Raw genomic sequence first — 18552 nt, forward strand, 5'->3', positions numbered from 1 at the left:
CAGGGTGAGGACAGAAGGGCCAGAGGATGCACGGCAAGAGGGAGGTCAGGGGAGAGGAGGCCCAGGATGGAGGAAGCATCCAGGAAAGTTTGAGGAGAGCAGAGGGCGGGCGAGAGGGACAAAGCAAGAGGAGATGTAGCAAAAGCATAGGATGTGGGGACCAGGAAAGGGCGGTAGGAGCCCAGGCCCAGAAATTGGAGAAGAGGATTCAGTGCAGTGGTGGGCAAGAGGGCAGCACGGGGAAGGGGTGGGGGGAGGGGGAGGAGGGGAGGGAGGAAGGGGAGGAGGAAAGGGGAGGGAGAAGGGAGGAGCACAGCTCAGCCATGGCTGCTCAGGCCCCAGAAGCCTCTCCCCACCGCCCTCCTCAGGACCTCTTCGACCTGCCCCTGTCCCACCCAAGTGTCCAGCCCCCCGGCTTTCTTCCCCACCCCCACCCCCATCCCCAAATACCCATGGAGCTGCCCACCCTGCAACTGAGGGGCAGCAGCCTGCCCCCTGGATGGAGCTGCTGAAACAGAGCGGGGGACACGACACACACTGGCCGTGTGGGCCCAGCACCCTGAGCCTGAGGCCGAGCTGCCTGGACCTTCCTAGTCCTGGCTCAGGTGACACAGAGGGGTCCGCGTGGGGGGGAGGGCACAGGAGGAGGATGGAGGTGTGTGGAGCAGACGGGATGAGAGGTGATGCTCTGACAGAAGGACCCGGCAGTGCCTGCTGGGAGGCGGGCAGGAGGCCGCATCCCACTCAGAACTGGGACGTGCTCTCCCTGCCTCTGGGAAGGGTGACTGCCCAAGGCCCAGAGTCAGAGCTGCAGGCACCGGCACAGGCAGCCTCAGCAGGCGGGGCGGGGGGGGGGGGGTGAGGGGGGGGCGGGGAAAGGACCCACTCGCCAGGAGGCTTGGGGCTCAGCCCAGGAATCCCAAGACCCCAGCCTGACGGTGTGGAAGCTGTTAGGGAACGGCGTGAGAGGCTGAGGGCCCGCAGGCCCAGCTGGCAGCTCTGCTCCTCGGGCATGCCAGCGGGAGGGCTGAGCTGGGGCCTCTGAAAGCCCCCAAGAGTCCACGGGGTGGGCGCAACGGCCCGGGCGGAAGGGCAGAGGGGAAAGTGTGGACTCACCTTCTCGCCTGCTTGGCCCTTTACTCCCTGGGGCAGCCACATGCAACACAGGGTGCAGGGGAGAGAGAGGGAGGGAGAGAAAAAGAGAGGATGAGAGAGAGGCGCACACACAAGAATCTGTGTTAATGGCACAACAACCAAACAAAAGAAATCGCCGTGAAATGAGAAATAAAACAAAACACAGATGCTGACACATGACAGGTCCCGCCTCTGGCAAGCACCGCCTGTGCATGGCTATTGCCTCAGCCCTTGGTCTGGCCCCAGCCAGCCCAGCCCTTCCAGATAACATAGGCCTTCTCCAAGCCTGCGTGCATGTGTGCGTGCGTGCGTGTGCGTGTGCGTGTGCGTGTGCGTGTGCGTGTGTGTGTGTGTGTGAGAGAGAGAGAGAGAGAGAGGGAGAGAGAACACGCAGGTTGGAAAATCTGCCTGAGAAGTCCTGGCCCATCTGGGTGGCCATGGGGAGACTTCTCCAGGGACTGCGTTGTGGAGTGGAATCTGGTTGGTGTGAAGGTCTAACTGAGCCCCAAGCACAGCAGACACACCAGGAGTCCTCAGGGCTGGCCAGGCAAGATGGCGGGAGAGGGGCTGGAGCAACATGGGAGGACAGAGAGTAGGACACACACATCTGGGAGGATGGAGGATGGATCTGAGATGCAGAGGAAACTGGGTCATGGTCCAGGGTCCCTGTAACCATAGTGACCAGTGGATAGGCAGCCCCACTGGACCCTAATCCTTAGAAGCCAGTGGTGCCACCCCTGGTGAACCACGGGACAACTCCTCAGGCATTTCACACCTCCTGGTCACCCCAGTTCTTATCAGGTGGCTCCTGCCGGGACTACTACTGGGCAGCCAAATGGGCCCATTGTCACATTTAAAATAGCACAAGCAGCAGGAAACCCTCAGCTTGAAAATAGCTTTGTGGGGAAGGAAATGGGGAGACCTCCTGTGGCTCTGCCTCCAGTCCCACCACTGTGGGCAGGACTAGGCTCAGAGGGATACTGTCTGGGGGAACATGCCCACAGGCCCCAAGAAGGAGGGCAGGAGGGCAGCAGGAGGGGCAGGCCCTGAGGGGCAACAGGAGGGGCAGCTCTCATTGGCAATCTGCCCAGCAGCCTGGTGGCTGCACTCTGAGTGGAGTTTCCGAAGCTTACCAGCTAGGCACAAAGAGTTTAGAGTCTGACCGTCAGCTTGGGTACAAAAGCCAACTCCACCCCAGCCCTGGCCTGAGCCTCAACATTCCCATCAATAAAGTGGGATCCCTCTTGGAGGGCTACAGTGGAGACTGTGCCTGGCTTAGGCCCACCCACAGCAAGCCCCTGAGAAAGGCTGGCTGAATGTCCTTTCCCTGCTCTCCGCAGAGCAGGACCCAGTGCAGCTTGGGGGACTCATGTCTGGAGTCAGAGAACGGAAGGAGGGAGTCAGGGCCAGTGCTGTGGCCTGGGAGGTGGGGGGAGCGCCCATGGCTGGGCCCTGGGGAGCTCAAAGCTCTGTGACCTGGAACGCCACTTGTCCTGACCCTCTGAAACGTCCTGGATCCTAGAACTAGGTCCTGAGGCGCCACCCTAAGGATCAGACCCTCCTTAGAGCCGTGATGCCAGTGTTGGTGGTGGTGGTGGTGGGGGGTGGGGAGGAAGTAGCATTGCCAGGGTCAAGGGCACAGGTGTGGAGTCAGGCTGCCTGGAGTAAAGCCCTGATCAGCCACTTCCTGGCCATGTGACCTTGGGAAAGACACAACATCTGAGCCTCAATTTCCTCACCTGAAAAATGGGGTGGAAACGGTGCCTACCTCCTATGGTTCTAGTGAGGACCAAGTGAGCGATGCACGGAGGCTCTTAGCACAACGCCCGCATGCAGTTGGCACTCTCCAGCGTTAGCTGTGGTCTGGATGCCTTCGCTCTGGGCACCAGGCTCCCACCAGCAAGCAAACTTGCACATGGAGGCCATACGCAGGCCCACAGCCGACCAGCCCGGGGGGCGAGGCGATGAGGAGAAGCACGTGAGTGACAGGGAAGGAGGGCAGAGGGGTAATCAGGGAGCACCCGGGAGCCAGGCTGAAGGCCAAGGCTGACGGCAGGAGGGGAGTTAGGGGTCAGACAGGGTGGTGGTGAGGCCGGGTATGGCCATCAGGGCCCCGGGCTGCCAGCCCGAGTCTGTCCTGCCCTTCCTAGCCGCTCAGAGGCTGGAAGCCACCAGGAAAGTCCTCGCACTGGAACCTGCAGGCCCAGGGCCGGCCTCCCCACCCCTGAACACTCTCCTGCAAACACTCCTGTCTCCCTTTCGCCATCTAATTTTCAGCAGGAGCCATTATGTGTTTGACTCCCAGCCTCCTGGTGAGGGTTTGGAAGCACTGCCTGGAACAGCCCCGCCTTCACCATCTTCTAGGCTCTGTCTAGGGAAGATGCCTCCAGAAGCCGCTCCACGTGGTGTCCAGAGAGCACCTGGCGGCTGCATTTCTCTCCCCCCGCTCCCCTGCTCCGGTCTTTTGCTCCTCTTGCCGGGGGCTGGGGGTGGTGGTGGTGGCTGCAGGAGCCGCTATACATCTGAGGGGAGCTGCCGGCCTCGGGGGTGGGGAGGGTGGGAATCCTCACACTATCAAGAGGGGTTCGGGCCTCACCCTGTCCTCCCAGGGTGACACGCAAAGAGCTTTAGTGATGCTTGTTCTTGGAGTTTCCCTTTGCCATGGCGGCTCTCTGGAGAGTAAAGCCACATTGGAAGAGCTGAAGGGTTGAAATAAAACTCCTCTCCTCCTGGCCTGTCCCTCTGCAGCTGACTTGGGCGGGGTGGGGGCGGGGGGAGGGAGAGGTCCAAATCCCCTGCCCTCTCCTCTGGCTGGGGCAGGCAGCATCTTGTCACAGTTTGGAGGACAGGCCAGCGCGGAGAAGCAAGCAATGGCCACCCAAGCAGGTAAAAATGCCCCAACTCACCACACGTCCGGGCATCCCAATGGCACCTTTGTCCCCCTGATGAAGGAGGCAGAGACAGTTAGATGCGGCTGGAGCTGGGCCAGCGTGTGACGGGCCCCCTGGGAACTGTGCACCCAAGACCTGGTTTGCATGGGCAGCTGGGACGGTGCCCAGGCATCCTGTGAGTGAACTTGCCCATCTGGCCCCCACAGACTGTTCTGCAAGCAGCCACCCTATCGCTATCTGCACTCAGGCCTGGTGCTGCGGTCAGAGCGCTAATGTGGGAGTCTGGTCCCCAGCCTGGGTATCCCTACGTGTTCCACTAGGGTCCACGGCTCTGCTTCCCTTAGACCAGTGATGGCGAACCTTTTGAGCTCGGCGAGTCAGCCTTTTGAAAAACCCTAACTTAACTCTGGTGCCGTGTCACATATAGAAATTTTTTGATGTTTGCAACCACAGTAAAACAAAGACATATATTTTTGATATTTATTTTATATATTTAAATGCCATTTAACAAAGAAAAATTAACCAAAAAAATGAGTTCCCATGTCACCTCTGACACACGTGTCATAGGTTCGCCATCACTGCCTTAGATCCTTGTCACACTCAGCTTCCAGGCACAGAGCCGGGTGAGTGGCAGCTCCCATATAACATACGTGAAGCACTTTCCTAGATCTGCCTTTGCCAAAGCTGGGGAGCAGTGCCCACACTCCCCGGCTCCTCCCAGGCCCTCTGCCCTTCCACGCCCCTCCACGCGGCCACCGCCAGCACCAGCAGGAAGGACTGTGAGTCGTGTGGATGTGGCCGCATCACGAGCTGCAGCTGCCCAGGGGGAAATGCTTTGTTTTGTAGCCAGGGTTACATCTTCTCACTCTGGAAATCTGCTTATTAAGTTTTGTTCCTCCCCCTTTTGGTAAGAAAACATTTTTTTGCAATTACACGTGTGCAGACATCATAAATTCTGGGGTGGGCCTGCGTTTGCTAGGAGCCTGCAAGGATGGAAAGCAGTGGGGACCAAAACTCAGGAGGTGTTTGTCCTGCTGAGCGGGCGAAGCTGGGCTTGGGGACTCTCCTGAAGGTGCGGGCATTTCTGGGCGATTCTGTGTCTGCGGACTGCATGGAGGCAAAATGCCCCGAGGGACAATTAGCATCCCAAAATACACACGGACGCACCAGAGAGTAGCAGTTGGCTCTGAAATTAGGCTCTGGTGACGTGTGCCTTGTCAAGACCAAGGGCATCTTGAGTGAAACGCTGCCCTTGGTTGTGTGGCAGGGCCACGGCGTTGGCCTTACGCATGGCTGTCTCCTTAGCCTCCCTGAGCGCCTGCACCTCGCTCATGGGCTGCGGGGCGGCGGCCCTCAGAGGTCCTCTCTGGAAAGCTTCCTCCCGGTGCTGGCACCTGGGGAGTGTTGCGTAAATGGCATCCAGGGCGAGGAGGCCAGCGGGCCAGTGGATTTGGTGAGCATGTTGATCCTTCCCACGTTTTGCATTTCACAACGGCCCGCGTCAGCAGGCCTCCCCTGGGTCACTCCCAGGTCCCCTCATGCAGACGCAGGGGCAGGGTCGTGAGCGGTGGCTCAGTGGCCCTTTCTGCCGCGGGCACCAGGCCCGCTGACCGTCGGGTGTGACATCCCCGCGGCCCACTTACTCTCGGGCTTTTGAATGTTATTGCAGGATGTGTGTTTTGGTTTCTTTTCATTTCTTTTTTGAAACTAATGTTCTTTGCAGTCCTGGCCATAAAACGCTGGGGTTCGGGACAGGCGCGGAATGGCCAGAGACTGGAAACTCTGTGCAGCAGCCCCTGCTCTGTGAATTGCCCCCAAATGCTTTTTAAAGGTGGACGTTGTCAGAAAAACAAAGTCTGCCCACGTTCCCCCAGTCATCTGACTTCCCCCGCCTTGGGTTTCATGGGACCGATTCACCCGTCCTCCTCTGCTCCGGGGCTCGGACTTACTGGGCGAGCTTCCATTTTCAAGGCTAAATATTCTCCCACATGCATTTCATTAAGAAAGTCACTGCTGGACATGGATTCTAGACGCTGTTGGATTAGCCACGAGGTTACAGTATAATCCATGTCCAAAGAGGAGTAAGTGGGGTAAGAGGGATGCACACGGGTCTGGAATTCAATGGATGTGGCCTTCGGCGCAGGGAGAGAGGGTAACCTGGTGCCAGTCCTGGGCCACTCGCCACACCTCGCCTCCGCCCCATGGCTGGCTACGGCGTCTTGCCGAGTCCCTCTCCACCCAGGGGCCCGCAGTCTCCAGTACTCAATGCATATGTGTCCCAGGCTACATCCTACCGAGCAATGCCTGTGAAGACGTTAAAGATGGTTCTCAGACACGGAGCATGGACCACAGGAAACAGCAGTACGGAATGATGTGTGATAACGTGGGCTTCCGAAAGGTTTACAATGGAAGCTTGGCCCATTGGACAAGGGATGTCACCTCTCTGTGTCTTAGTTTCCTCATCAATAAAATGGGCATAATGATACCCATTTCACTGAGTCGCTGACAGATCAAATGTATGAAGAGTGATTGGCATAGTGCTTGGCACGTATTGAGGTCTCAATGAGAGGTGACTATTAGTATTATTCCTGTTTTTATTTCAAAGCCTCCATGGTTACTTGGTACAGCCTCTCTAGCTTTCGGATAAGGTAACTGGGGGGAAAACCAAGTTTTTGAGTGAGTGTACTCTCACCAGAGGGCCTAGGACAAAGCAGGGACAGTGGTCTTACTCCTAGCTGGTGTGCAAGAGGCTGCCCCTCTCAGGCCTCCATTGTAGGGCCATCAGTCTGGAAGTCAGATCCAGCGTGGGAGGGGCTGCGTGCTGTCACCTGCCTGTCCGGGCCCAGGAGGTACCAGGGAGCTTCCCCCTCAGCTACGGGCCAGAGAAGCTGGAGAGAGGCCGCTCATCCAGCTACAGCTGGAGGAAAGCAGCCACCCAAACTTGCGGCCCTTGGACTAAGGAAGAGCATGTGAGACAGACGCAGAAGAAGAAATGAAAGCTACTCACCGGGAGGCCGGGTCTTCCAATAGGACCCTGAAATAAAGGGGGAGAGAGAAGTGTGTGAAGGTCAGGGTATTGTATACCTGCCCCAGCAGCTATGTGACCTGGAGTCGCTTCTGCTCTATGAGCCTCCGTTAACTCATGAACAACATGAGGGGAGGGCCTTGATCACATTCAAGGATCACAGTCGACCCAGGCTGACAGCGGCCATCATAGATTTCCCTATCTTCCTCCAGAGAAAGAGACAGTCCTTCTTCCCTCAGTCATCTGTTTCAGCCTCATGGTTCCCACCATTAAGAATTCTCTCTTACATCTAGTGCAGGCATGGCCAACAGATGTCAGCATGAGTGTGGACCCCAACGGGTTGAATAAAAACACTATGGTAAAAGGCCTCCTAATTGATTAGCAATGTCTGCCATGGGCATGAGGGGCTGGGCAGTGGTGGCCACACATTTCGTACCCCTTAAATGATTCCTGCTGCTACCGAAAGTCACCTTCCCAGGCTGTGTCCTCCAGCCACTGGAGGCCCTTGTGCCCACAGGAACGTGGGTCTTTCGACTGGAGTACAGAGCCACCCCAAGAGGGGTCCCTGAGACACAACCAGGGGGCAGCAGGCAGGCGTTGCGACTAGCTGCCGTCTCCCTACCCCTCACCTCTGGCCAATGGCATTCTTTCTTTGCAGAAGCAGAGAAAACAGGGCTAGGCAGTGATTCCCACCCTGGCCAGCTTCCCATTTCCTCCTCATCCTGCCTGCGGTTTCAGCCCCGCTGAAAGATTCAGGACTCCTCTGTGTCAGGCTGAGAATGTGGGGCAGCTTCTGTGGCTCCTCCCCCTCACTCGATGGCTCTGGGGGTGCCCAGGTGGGCAGGATTACAAGGGGAGATTCAGATGCAACCCTCCCATTTGCTCCTGCACTGCAGAGCCGGCAGGAGGGGCAGCGCCCTCCCTGGCTGGGGACAGGGCTCTCAGAATGCTCGGTTCCAGGTGAGGGCAGGCCCTCCAGGCAGATGGGCAGGGACCCCGAGCTGAGCCACCCGGTGAGCCCAGCAGCCTGGCTGTGGGGAGAAGTGAACAGGGAAGTCCCGGGAGTGGGGCGATAAGGACTCTTTTTGGCTTTGTCCAAAAAGGGGGAGAGCAGCCCAGTTCCAGCAGGTGGTCTGTCGAGGTCTCCGGTGGCAGAGTTTATTTTGGAAGATTGATGGCAGGAATTGAGGTCTGTCATCCAAGACATGTCAGGATAAATCACCCCTCCTTTCAGGGAGCGCCACGATTTTCTTCCCTCCCTGTAACTGGGAGGCAGGGGGCTGGGCGGCCTCGCCAACACGGGTGCATGGGCCCAATGCACTGCTCGGGAGCACGTGGAAGAGTAAATCATGCCTTACTACGGACTGGGCTGGCGCTCTCGCAGGCACGGTCAAGAGGAAGAAAGGATGGAAATGCCTTCTCTGCGGGGGGGATGGCACCGGCGGCTTTCAGTAACCTTGAGAAAGATCTGATGCCGAGGGCCGGCCCTTTCAACTCCCGCCTCCAGGCGCCCCTGTGACCTCGGGGCCTTTTGTTGGGGTATCAAATGCTGTCCTCAAGAAGACACGCTGCTGTTCTCTGCATCTATTACTTCGGGGGCCAGTCTCCTTGAACGCTTCTCAGGTTCTCTGGAAACGCCTAGGCTCCCCGCCCCGCCCTTGGCCTTCGCGACGCCAGGGGAAGGAGCTGAGGTGCTGCCTGTGTTTTGTGTCTCCTGATCTAACTGCTGACACTGCTCTCCTAATAGCAACCACCACTGGTCCAAAGTGGTGCGGCTAGAACGGAGCTGCCCACATGGTGGGGCGGACATCACGTCCTCCGGACCCGTCCGCACGGAGAGCTGCTCACTGACCTGCTCACGGAATGGGCAGGAGGCCTCCAAGGACCAGCACTGAATAGAGGTGCTCTTTCTTCTCTTAATACCTGGTGCTTCTTTGACTCCAGCTCTTTAGGGACAAAGGAGCTGGGCGAACAATGGAGCCTGCCAGCCTTTCAGATTGAAATTGGGACCTGCTTTGGGGCCTCCGCTGTCTGGCCCTGGAGGGGTGCAGAGGTGCAGGTGCGTGGAGAGCAAAATGGCGGCCCTCTCCCCTGTGTCAACCTGTTGGAGGAGAGACAGGCCTGGGAGCCAGGACCAGTGGAACTGGGAACGAGGCAGAGAGCTGAAAACTGGGCAGGCAATTTACAGCAGATGCAGAGGGTCACCTCCTAGAGAACCTCTAGGCTTCAGTTGTATTCCAGCTCCAGGCCCAGAACAGCAGCAAAACCGGGGGGCGATGCCAGGACCAGCTGCAGTGACTAAGGAACCCGGCCCTGGTGCCGACCCATCAGTAGAGACCAGGACCCTGAAAGCGCACCCCTGGAACCTGATGCATATTCTGCTGACACCCTCCCCTGAGACCTTCCCTAAGATTCCCCGCCTGCAAAGGAGAGATATAACCCTCAAGACAAAGGGCCCAGTGTGAGCTCTCTCTCTGGGAGCACCCCCCCACCCCCCGCATTCCCTTCCTCCTCTTCTTCCCCCACAGGCGTGCGTCTCCTAAACTCTAAGGGACCCCAGGAGACTTGCAACCAGGGCAGCAATGGGCAGCGGCGGCTCAATCCTGGGCTCACCCTCTGAACCTGTCTCCAAGGTCCCCTGTTCTCTGACTTCCCAGTGAGCAGCCCCGCCCCCGCTCACTTATTTTCTGTGACATTTTTAGAGAATCAGAGCAGCCCAGCCTAGGTTCTCCTGTGGCTTCTTCTATGCTAAGCCCCTCCTGTTCCACTGCCCCCAGCTGTAATAAATGCACCCTCATAGTCACCTGTTCTCATGCTGTGAAATTTTTCTTGCATGAAGTCAACAACCCACACACTATGGGCCGGCCCTAGGCAGACCCACCCAGGGCCAGGTCCCCGGTCTGTAACAGAGGGGCCCTGCAGACTGCTCTGGAGGGTGTAGGGGCTCCCCGGGAAGACAGCAGGGCCAGCTGTCCGTCCCCCCGCCCAGGGCCCGGTTACCGGCAGGGAGCAAGGCCTTTCGGATGTGCGAGAACAGGCTGCGGCTGGGGTTACTTACAGGAGGTCCTGAAAGAGAGAGAAAATGCCGGGTCAGTGTCGCTGAAGAAAGCGTGGGGAGGGCTGCCTTAGAAGCAGCGTCCAAGAATCTTTCAGCTGCGGGGTTTCCATCTGGTCTTCGATGCCTGTACTTCCCTGGCCCACTTTCCCCACCATCATCTCTTCTCCCTTTATTTCATCTCCAAATTCTCATTATTGGGTGAGAAACCCAGAGACCCGGGCCCCAGGCGCAGCCCTGCTGGGCCCTGACGTCCCGCCTCAGCTTCCCACCCCACAGAATGGGCGCCCCGGAAGCACCCCAGCTCATCACACAGCCGCTTTGCGGAACACCGGGCGGTGGGCCCCCAGGCCCACTGAGAAGATCAAGGGTGTAGGGAACCAAACGAGACTGATTATCACACGCGTGTCCTCTGCACGCTTCCACGAAATGCAGTGGGAAAGGAGCAGGAAGCAGCAGGAGCGGAGGAGGCTTCACCTTGGGTACCCTGCCTCCTGTCTGTCCGCCTGTCCTGGTTTCTGTTCAGCTGTGAGTCAGGCATCTGCCATCCTGGGTCACTGCCCACTACTCCTTTCTCACCGCCCACCTCTGCGCTCCAGCCCCACTGCCCTCCACGCCCCTCTCTTTTCTACTTCCTCTCCTCTCCTCTCCTCTCCTCTCCTCTCCTCTCCTCTCCTTTCCTCTCCTCTCCTCTCCTCTCCCCTCCCCTCCCCTCCCCTCCCCTCCCCTCCCCTCCCCTCCCCTCCCCTCCCCTCTCCTCTCCTCTCCTTTCTTTTCCTTCTAGTTGTGTCCACTTGCCTCCCTCCCTCCCACAGGCCTCAGCAATAGCCCCATCTCTTACTGACAATGCCCAAGAGTGACAAATTCAAATGTTCTGCAAAAGGGGGCAGGAGGATGGGTGGGGCGGGAAGGTAGGGAAGGCATTTCTGCAGAACATGAGTCATGAAAGCCCCAGGGCCTGTGGGATTCCCAGCTGGCCTGGTGTGTCTGCCCAGCCCCTGGCGACCTGGGCACGGTAACACAGCTGCTACTCCAGTTGCTTCTTTTATGCTCGGCCAATAAAGACTCCTTATGTTTCCCCTTCTCCTCACGTTCCCAAAGCGGCTTCCTTCTCCCCACCTTCATCTGCCGGCTTCTCTGTCCTGGTCCCCATCCAGAAGGAAACAGCCTCTTTGATGCTGGCCTCTGTCAAGCCATCGTGTTAAAGGGGACGAAATGTTTTAAATTAAAAAAAAGAAAAAGGCAAGAGGTGTAGTGACTGGGAGAGGCGGCCCCAGCAGCCCCGCTAGCCAGCGCGGGGTTCAGGACAGCAGCAGGGAGGGAGGCTGAGGAGGAGGGAGCATCTGGGACCTATTAGACAGAGGGGCCGGGGAATGTCACCCAGAATCTGAAAATATCCCCGGAGGACAGCCTGCCAGCGGAGCCAGCCCAGCTGGAAGGTCCGAGCCTCCGGCTGGGGGAAGTGTCCTCATGGGAAGCAGGCTGCTGACAAAGTTCGGCCCACAGCAAGTTTTGGATGGTTTAGCCACATGCAGGCCAGATGCCCCATGCTCTCTGGGTCTGACAGGGCCCTGGTCCTGAGTGCTGGCTCTGGGGAGTCCCTGGTGACACAGCAGAGCTCGGGTGACGGCCCTGCCTGCTGTTGGCCGTCTCGGCTGCATGGGTACCCGCAGATGCAGCCGTGCAGCCGACGTGGGATTTGGTACCCTGCCGGGTCCCCGGAGAGCCATTTGCTCAGTCCCCCCTAAGTGATATAAATTCTCTGGAAGGTTTCACGGGTTTTTATATCCACCACCGCCATCATCACTGCACACATCTCCACGGCCCCTACTCCTTGCCAGGCACGATTCTAAGTGTTTTCCTTTAGGGAGAAGGTTCTATTATCCTTAGCTTGCCGATGAAGAGACTGAGGCACAGAAATGCTGAGTTACTCCCGCAAGGCCCTGCCCTACTGTACCTCTCTCCACGCCTCTCAGTGAAAGAGCAACTCAGCTCACCCCGAATTGTATAGAGCCGTTCCCTCTCCACACCTCTCGCTGCTCCTCTCTCTAGACCCAGCCTGCCCACCCCTCTTTTCCCGGCTCCTGTTCTGATGCGAGGGAATTTGGCTCCTTCCAGCTCTCCAGGGCTGGCGCTCCCCCATCCGTCCTCACAGACTTCAGCAAAGGGAAAGCATCTATTTGTCAGTTAATTCTGCACCATGGAAGGGCAGAGAGATGGGGGAGTTCTAGAAAAGATGTCTGCTCTCATAAACATTCCCCCCCCCACACCCCCGTCAATGAGACCCTGAGGATCCCCCTTGAAAATCTTTAGCCTCCTTGGGGCAATCTACCTGTGCCCTGCCCTGCAGCTTTCATCAGACGTCCAGGTTTCTGAGCAGACGATCACCTGACACTGTGTTCATTGCCTTGCAGCACCCAGGTGCCTGGGGAGCCGGTGGCTTTGAGAAACCCAGCAGTGCTTTGAGGCCACTGGTTGGTGTCCCATGCTAGTCACTTGCTCAGTGACATGGCTGTGGACTGACCTGTCTGCCTGGCCACGCACCAAAGGATATAACTGTCCCAAGCATGGCCAAGTCCGCATTGTACAGACAGGCCCAGGGAGAGTCACTGCGTGGGTGGGTGACTGGGATGGGAGCAGAACCCAGGTCTCCTGACTCACTAGCCGTGGGTCTTCGTAACAAACACCACCCTTATGTCTACGTAGGTGACCCTGCAGGGTACAGCCCACACTGCCGCCTCCCGAGGGAGGAGGACCAACCCTGGCCTGCTATGGCAGGGAGGATCATGAAGGCTGGACCACTTCCCGGGGGCGGGGGGGGGGGGGGCGGGGAGAACAGCCTGCAGTGGGCCGCAGGGAAGGGTCCCCAGCAGCTGCCTGGGGCGCAGAAGTTCTGCCCAAGATCTTCCTCTGTCACCCAGCGCCTTGGTGAGGACACCTCCTCTTGGTAAGCAGCAATGTCCTTCCTAAGTGACATGTAGGAATGGATTCCCAGGGAGGATCCTGGGGTAGTGTCTGGGCCATGGCTTTCTTCAACATTTTTGTATATTCATTCATTCATTCAATGACCACCTACCATGTCAGTTTTTGTGCTGGGCTATGACTACATAGAGATGACTGAGGCACAGTCATTGCCCGTTGAGAAAGGAAAACTTCATTTTTTAAGCACTGACTATCTTCCAGGCCTGATGCTATCCAGAGAGGAATAACTCACTTCCTCCGGTTGAGAAGTCAACGGTTTCCTATGTTAGAAAGCTGGAGAAATTCCAGGGAAGAGAACTAAAATGACAAAAGGATTTAGAGGAGCCAGGTTTGCTGCAAAAGGACTCATTCATTCAATCAACAGCATTCACTGAGCGCCCATGACGTGGTGGGTGTAATGCTACCCACGGTCATAACAACAGGACATTTACTCTTTACAACCACCAGGTGAGGCTGGCGCCATCATCTTCCTATCACAGACGAGGAGCCAGAGGCTCAGAGGGTAAGCAACCTGGCTGAGGTGGTCTCCCTGTTTTAAGGGTCAGTGCCTGGGGTTTTCCTTTTTCTTTTTAGGTTTAATTTCCATGCAGCAGAGCCTGGATTTGAACCAGGTCTCTCTTGCCCAGAAGCCTGTGCTCTTCAGCTAGACGTCATGAAGGTCATCAGGGGTGGGATGACCCTCCAGGTAAACTCTCCCTCCCTCCCCCAGGGCGTGGCCCTGCCCAGACCCTGGACCCAGTCCTGGTCCTGGTTAGGAAAGGGAAGAGTGACAGGGTGTGCCCAGGTTCAGCGTCATATGAGCTGTGATCTGACCCTGCTTGACTGCTGGGCTCCCAGCAGATGGGGTCCTAGCCCTGACCCACGCTCCTGGTGCTTGCTGCCAGGCTGCTCGGAGCTGACCACCTGCCACTGGGCTCTGCACGTGCCGGCCCACTCATTGTGCCAGGACAAATGCTCTGCGTCCAGGGCTGTCCTTGGAACGGGTGACTAACAGTGCCTGTCACGCTCCATCTGCTGGAGCAGGGGTTCTCAACCCGAGGTGATTTCGCCCCCAGCTCCCCCCAAGGGACAGTTGGCAATATCTGGAGGCATTTTAAAAGTATATAGTTTTTTTTATTTCAGAGAGGAAGGGAGAGGGAGAGAGAGACAGAAACATCAATGATGAGAGAGAATCATTGATCAGCTGCCTCATGCATGCCCCACACTGGGGATTGAGCTCGCAACCTGGGCATGTGCCCTGACCAGGAATCAAACCATGACCTCCTGGGTCATAGGTGAATGTTCAACCACTGAGCCACACCGGCCAGGCTGCAGGCTTCATAGGTAGATGGCCTGTGCCTCCCCAGGAGGGGCCTTTTTATTTTAAAGCCCTAGGTTTTGAGAACTCATTATGGGACTGGCATCCGAGTCTCTGTCTCAGCATTGTCATAAACACTCAGATCGACTGAGCACTCACCAACCACCACCAAGAGCCAAGCACACTGTACATCAACTCATGTGCTCTTCGCAGTAGTCCTGCAAGGTAACACCATATTACTCACACATAACAGATGGGGAAACTGAGGCAGAGAGGCAAGTTACATGGTTATATGTCTAGAACCCAGGGATACCCTGAGCCCCCAAACTATACATTATCTCACTGAGCAGCAACAACCACCCTGCAGGCAGGTCAGTGCTGTTATCGTTCCATTTTACGGATGGGACTCTTGAGGGGCAGAGAAGTTAGGTAACTTGTCTAAGTCATCGTACAGCTGGCCGGCGGCAGAGACGGCATTTGGAATAGATGGCCCCTAAAGCTCTCCTTTCTATCCCCCCACAGTGACTGCTTCAGCTGTGAAAGCAAATAAGAGTCAACAGAACGTAGGTGGTAGGTGAGAGGGTCAGTTAGATTGTGAGAAAGAGAGTCTGCAGTGAGTCCTCGGAGGAGGATGGCTTTAACCACAGGCTAACTCCAGATGCTCCCATCTCTTTCTCTTTCTCTTTCTTTGTCTTCTTCCTTTGTTGTTGTTGTTTTTTTTTTTTTTTGGTTTTGTTTTGTTAATTCTCACACAAGGGTATTTTTCCCCACTGATTTTTAGAGAGAGTGGAAGGGAGGGAGAGGGAGAGAGAGAGAAACATCGATGTGAGAGAGACACATTAACTGGTTGCCTCCTCTAAGTGCTTGGACTGAGCCTGGGGATTAAACCTGCAACCCAGGTATGTGCCCTTGACTGGGAATCAAACCCAGAACCCTTCGGCGTGCAGGCTGACGCTCTAATCAGTGAGCAACACTGACCAGGGCTCCCATCTCTTTCTTAAAGGGGGTTCCCAAGCATACTCAGTGAGGGCTAATGGCTGACACCATCCAGACACTGCCTGTCTGAGCAAGAACTATAGCTCATGGTCTCGTTATCCCTCCCTTTACTTGGAAATAATGAAATAGAAACCCGATGTGACAACTTGGACCTTTAGTTTATGAAATTGAGCTCCTGCCCAGAATCGTAGGTAAGAGCATGGGCTTTGGAACCAAACAGCCACAGTCAATCCCTGGCTTTTCTACTTACTAGCTGTGTGACCTTGGACAAACTGTTCAACCTCTCTGAGTTCCAGCGTCCTTTCCCGTAAAATGGGGATAATTATATATCTACCTAGTTGAGTTTTGAGGAGTAAATGAGAGAATACTACTAAAGGGGTGAATACTATTCATTCCTGGCTTAAGAAAGCACACTCAATAACTGACTGCTAGGACAACTCTTATGGTTATGAATTTGGAAATGATGACGTCCTAGCCCAGAAGGATCTGATACCTTCCTCTAGTCTAACAGAAGAACAACCAACACAGAGAGCTCTTTCCATGTGCCAAGCACCATTCTTAATGTGATACGGATAAGACCAAATCCAATCCCTACAAGCCTTGTGAGATGGACCCCTTTTACAGATGAGAAAACCAAGGCACAGAGAGGTAGGGGTCCCGCTTGGGGTCGCAGGCTGGTGAGGGACAGGCTGACTCCAGGGCCCGGCTGGTAGTCCCCCTGCTGCCCTGCATTCAGATGAGCCCCCGAAACCCTGGAAACCATGAGAAACAAACAGGCAGGGGGCAGGGTGAGCGGAGATAAGCAGAGCAGGATGGCCGGGGCTGGTGACCGCTGGATACAATAGCGCCGATGGAAGGCACCAGCTTGGGACTGGTGGGACAAATTACGCATTTTCGTGCTTCCTTGGGCCCCTGACACTTCCAGGTGGAGGTCAGAGTCAGAAGCCCCGAGTGAGGAAATCTCGGGTAGGTCTTGCTGGTGGAGATTACAGGCCACTTTTGCAGATTCAGGCCAAGGGCAAGCATTGTTCTCTGGCCTCCCGTTTCCTGGACAGCCTCCGGCACAGGGCAGAGGGGGCACAGGGCAGAGGGCAGGGCTGCCTCGCAGATGGGGAAAGGGGGCCTGGGGATATGTGGAGAGGCCCCCCCTCAAGCTGCCCCAGTGTGGTCAGGTGGAAAGCAATCAGGGCCTCCCCTCTGTCCTGATAAGGATCTGGAGTCTCACTTGAACTTGTCAGCCTTGAGGGAATCTTCAAGAAGCAGTGAGATATCTCCAAGGAGAGTTACTTCCTGCCCCACCCGCACCCCTCGCAGGGTCCTTCCCAGGAAGCCAGCAGCTGAGCAAGGGATGCTCCCTTGTCACATCCAAAAGGCACAAACAGTTCTCGGCAAAAGTCTCAGCATGTACTCTGCCGCTCCCAGCACCTCCTCCAGGCACTTGGCTTTGACTTATCACAATCCCCTGGTACCACGCTCACTTCTCTCCCAAGTCCCCCAAATCGTCAATTAGTTATCGTTCTCATTTCTATGTGCAGATGCCAATTCCATGCTTTTCTCCCTGTCTTTTCTGCTAGATTGTAAGGTTTCTATGGGGTGTGGTCATCTGTTCTTTAGTCACTACTCCAAAAGGAGTCGAGGGAGTTTTGGGTGCTGCAAACTCCGGCACCTACAAGGAGCCAGGCAAGTAACATAAGCGAATGAAGCAGGCCAGGCGTAGGGCAATAGGGAGTGGTAGAGACTATGGCAAAGTGCTAAGGGCTTCCTTGTGTTTCTAACATGGAGTTACCACCCATCAGTTCTAACCAAATACTGCCAGGTGGGGATGAAGACCCACTGTTCTCATATCTTGAAAATATTCAAGAAAAGCCCCAAATTGGGTATTTTATGTAAAATCTTCTGATTTTTAAATGTTGTGACTAATTTAGGAAAATGCAAAAACAAGCCAAACAAAGCTACATTTGGTCCTCAAACTGCTAATTCACAATACACAATCTCTGGGGACCTTCCAGGCCTGATCTGTTCCAATTCCACAGCCAGGAACTACTGGCCCAGAATGTGTGCTCAGAAAATCCTTGCTGAATACATGGCTGAGTGTAGGGTGGGCCCACTGACTAGCACCTAAATCCAGGATCAGGGGAGAAACAATGTCGTAACCGTGGAAAATGAACTTGTGCTTGAGAGTTAGCTTTCACTAAGTGTGGGATTGTTTGGTTACACCATCTTCAAGCGTGTTCACATCCTCCTCTTTTTACCTCCTTCCTTCCAGTAGATATGGACATGCTCTGAATGAGGCCCCAGCCTCAGGATGTCAGGTGAGTTAGAAAGCTGAATTTTACTCAGGCCTGGAGGTAAGGCAGGGTTATGTTGAGCAGTGATTGGGATTAATTAATAATTAGTGAGGTACTTCATTATCCCACTTGAAGTATACACAATTAAAATTATATACCATGAACTGCTAATACTTGATCATAACACAGTGTTTTAGTTTATAATAGCATAATCAAGTGAAAAATTTGCTTGCCTCTATCTCTCAAGTAATCATGTCTCCAGCAGCTGTATGATTTGCCCACAAGGCCAAGACTAAGGTGTGCATATATAACTGTGGGCCAGGGAGCCGTAAAGAAATACATAGCCTCATGGACAGCAGCCTAGTGACTCCACATGGGTCCTGTTCCATGCCACCTGCCTGACTGATGCCACCTGCCTGAAGGGCACCACCAAGCCTCACTGTGGCCAGGATAACAGCTACCATGTGCCAGGCAGTAGACTGGGCACTTTCTATTCACGATTCCTAATCTTTATAACACACCTTATCTGCAAAGTATTCTAATTTACAGATGAAAACTCCAAGGCTCAATGAGGTTAAATAGATTGTCCAAGGTCAAACAGCTCATAAATGATGGAGCTGGGATTTTCACCTGGGTCCATCAGACGGCAAAGCCCACCCTCTTTCCCCACCAGCACACTGCCTGGAGAACTGGGAGCACCTTCCTTACACGGGGCAAGGTTGCACAGGACCCAGGATTCTCCAGGGAAGCCCTGGCAGGGTTAAGACGAAAGCCCAGAGGTCAGAACCTTACTTTTAGAACCAGGCTACTCTGGGAGAGCAAATGCCTGAGACACATACCACTTCTCCTCTACTCAGGCCAGTGGCAGACATAACTAATCTATT

General features: G+C 55.6%; 1 protein-coding gene across 2 annotated transcripts in view; it reads right to left on the reverse strand.

Moving 5' to 3' along the window:
• The window catches only part of COL13A1 (collagen type XIII alpha 1 chain), a 142145-nt gene that overhangs the window by 71292 nt on the left and 52301 nt on the right, over positions 1–18552 (reverse strand). For both annotated transcript variants that reach the window (XM_081105120.1, XM_081105119.1), the window contains exons 3-5: positions 7033–7059; positions 4041–4076; positions 1117–1143 (exon numbers count right to left, since the gene is read on the reverse strand). In XM_081105120.1, coding sequence (XP_080961246.1) covers positions 1117–1143; positions 4041–4076; positions 7033–7059 — 90 coding nt within the window. The remainder of the gene's footprint in view (positions 1–1116; positions 1144–4040; positions 4077–7032; positions 7060–18552) is intronic.

The sequence above is a fragment of the Myotis nattereri genome (genome assembly GCF_964212035.1).
Source record: "Myotis nattereri genome assembly, chromosome: 13".
Lineage (NCBI taxonomy): Eukaryota > Metazoa > Chordata > Mammalia > Chiroptera > Vespertilionidae > Myotis > Myotis nattereri.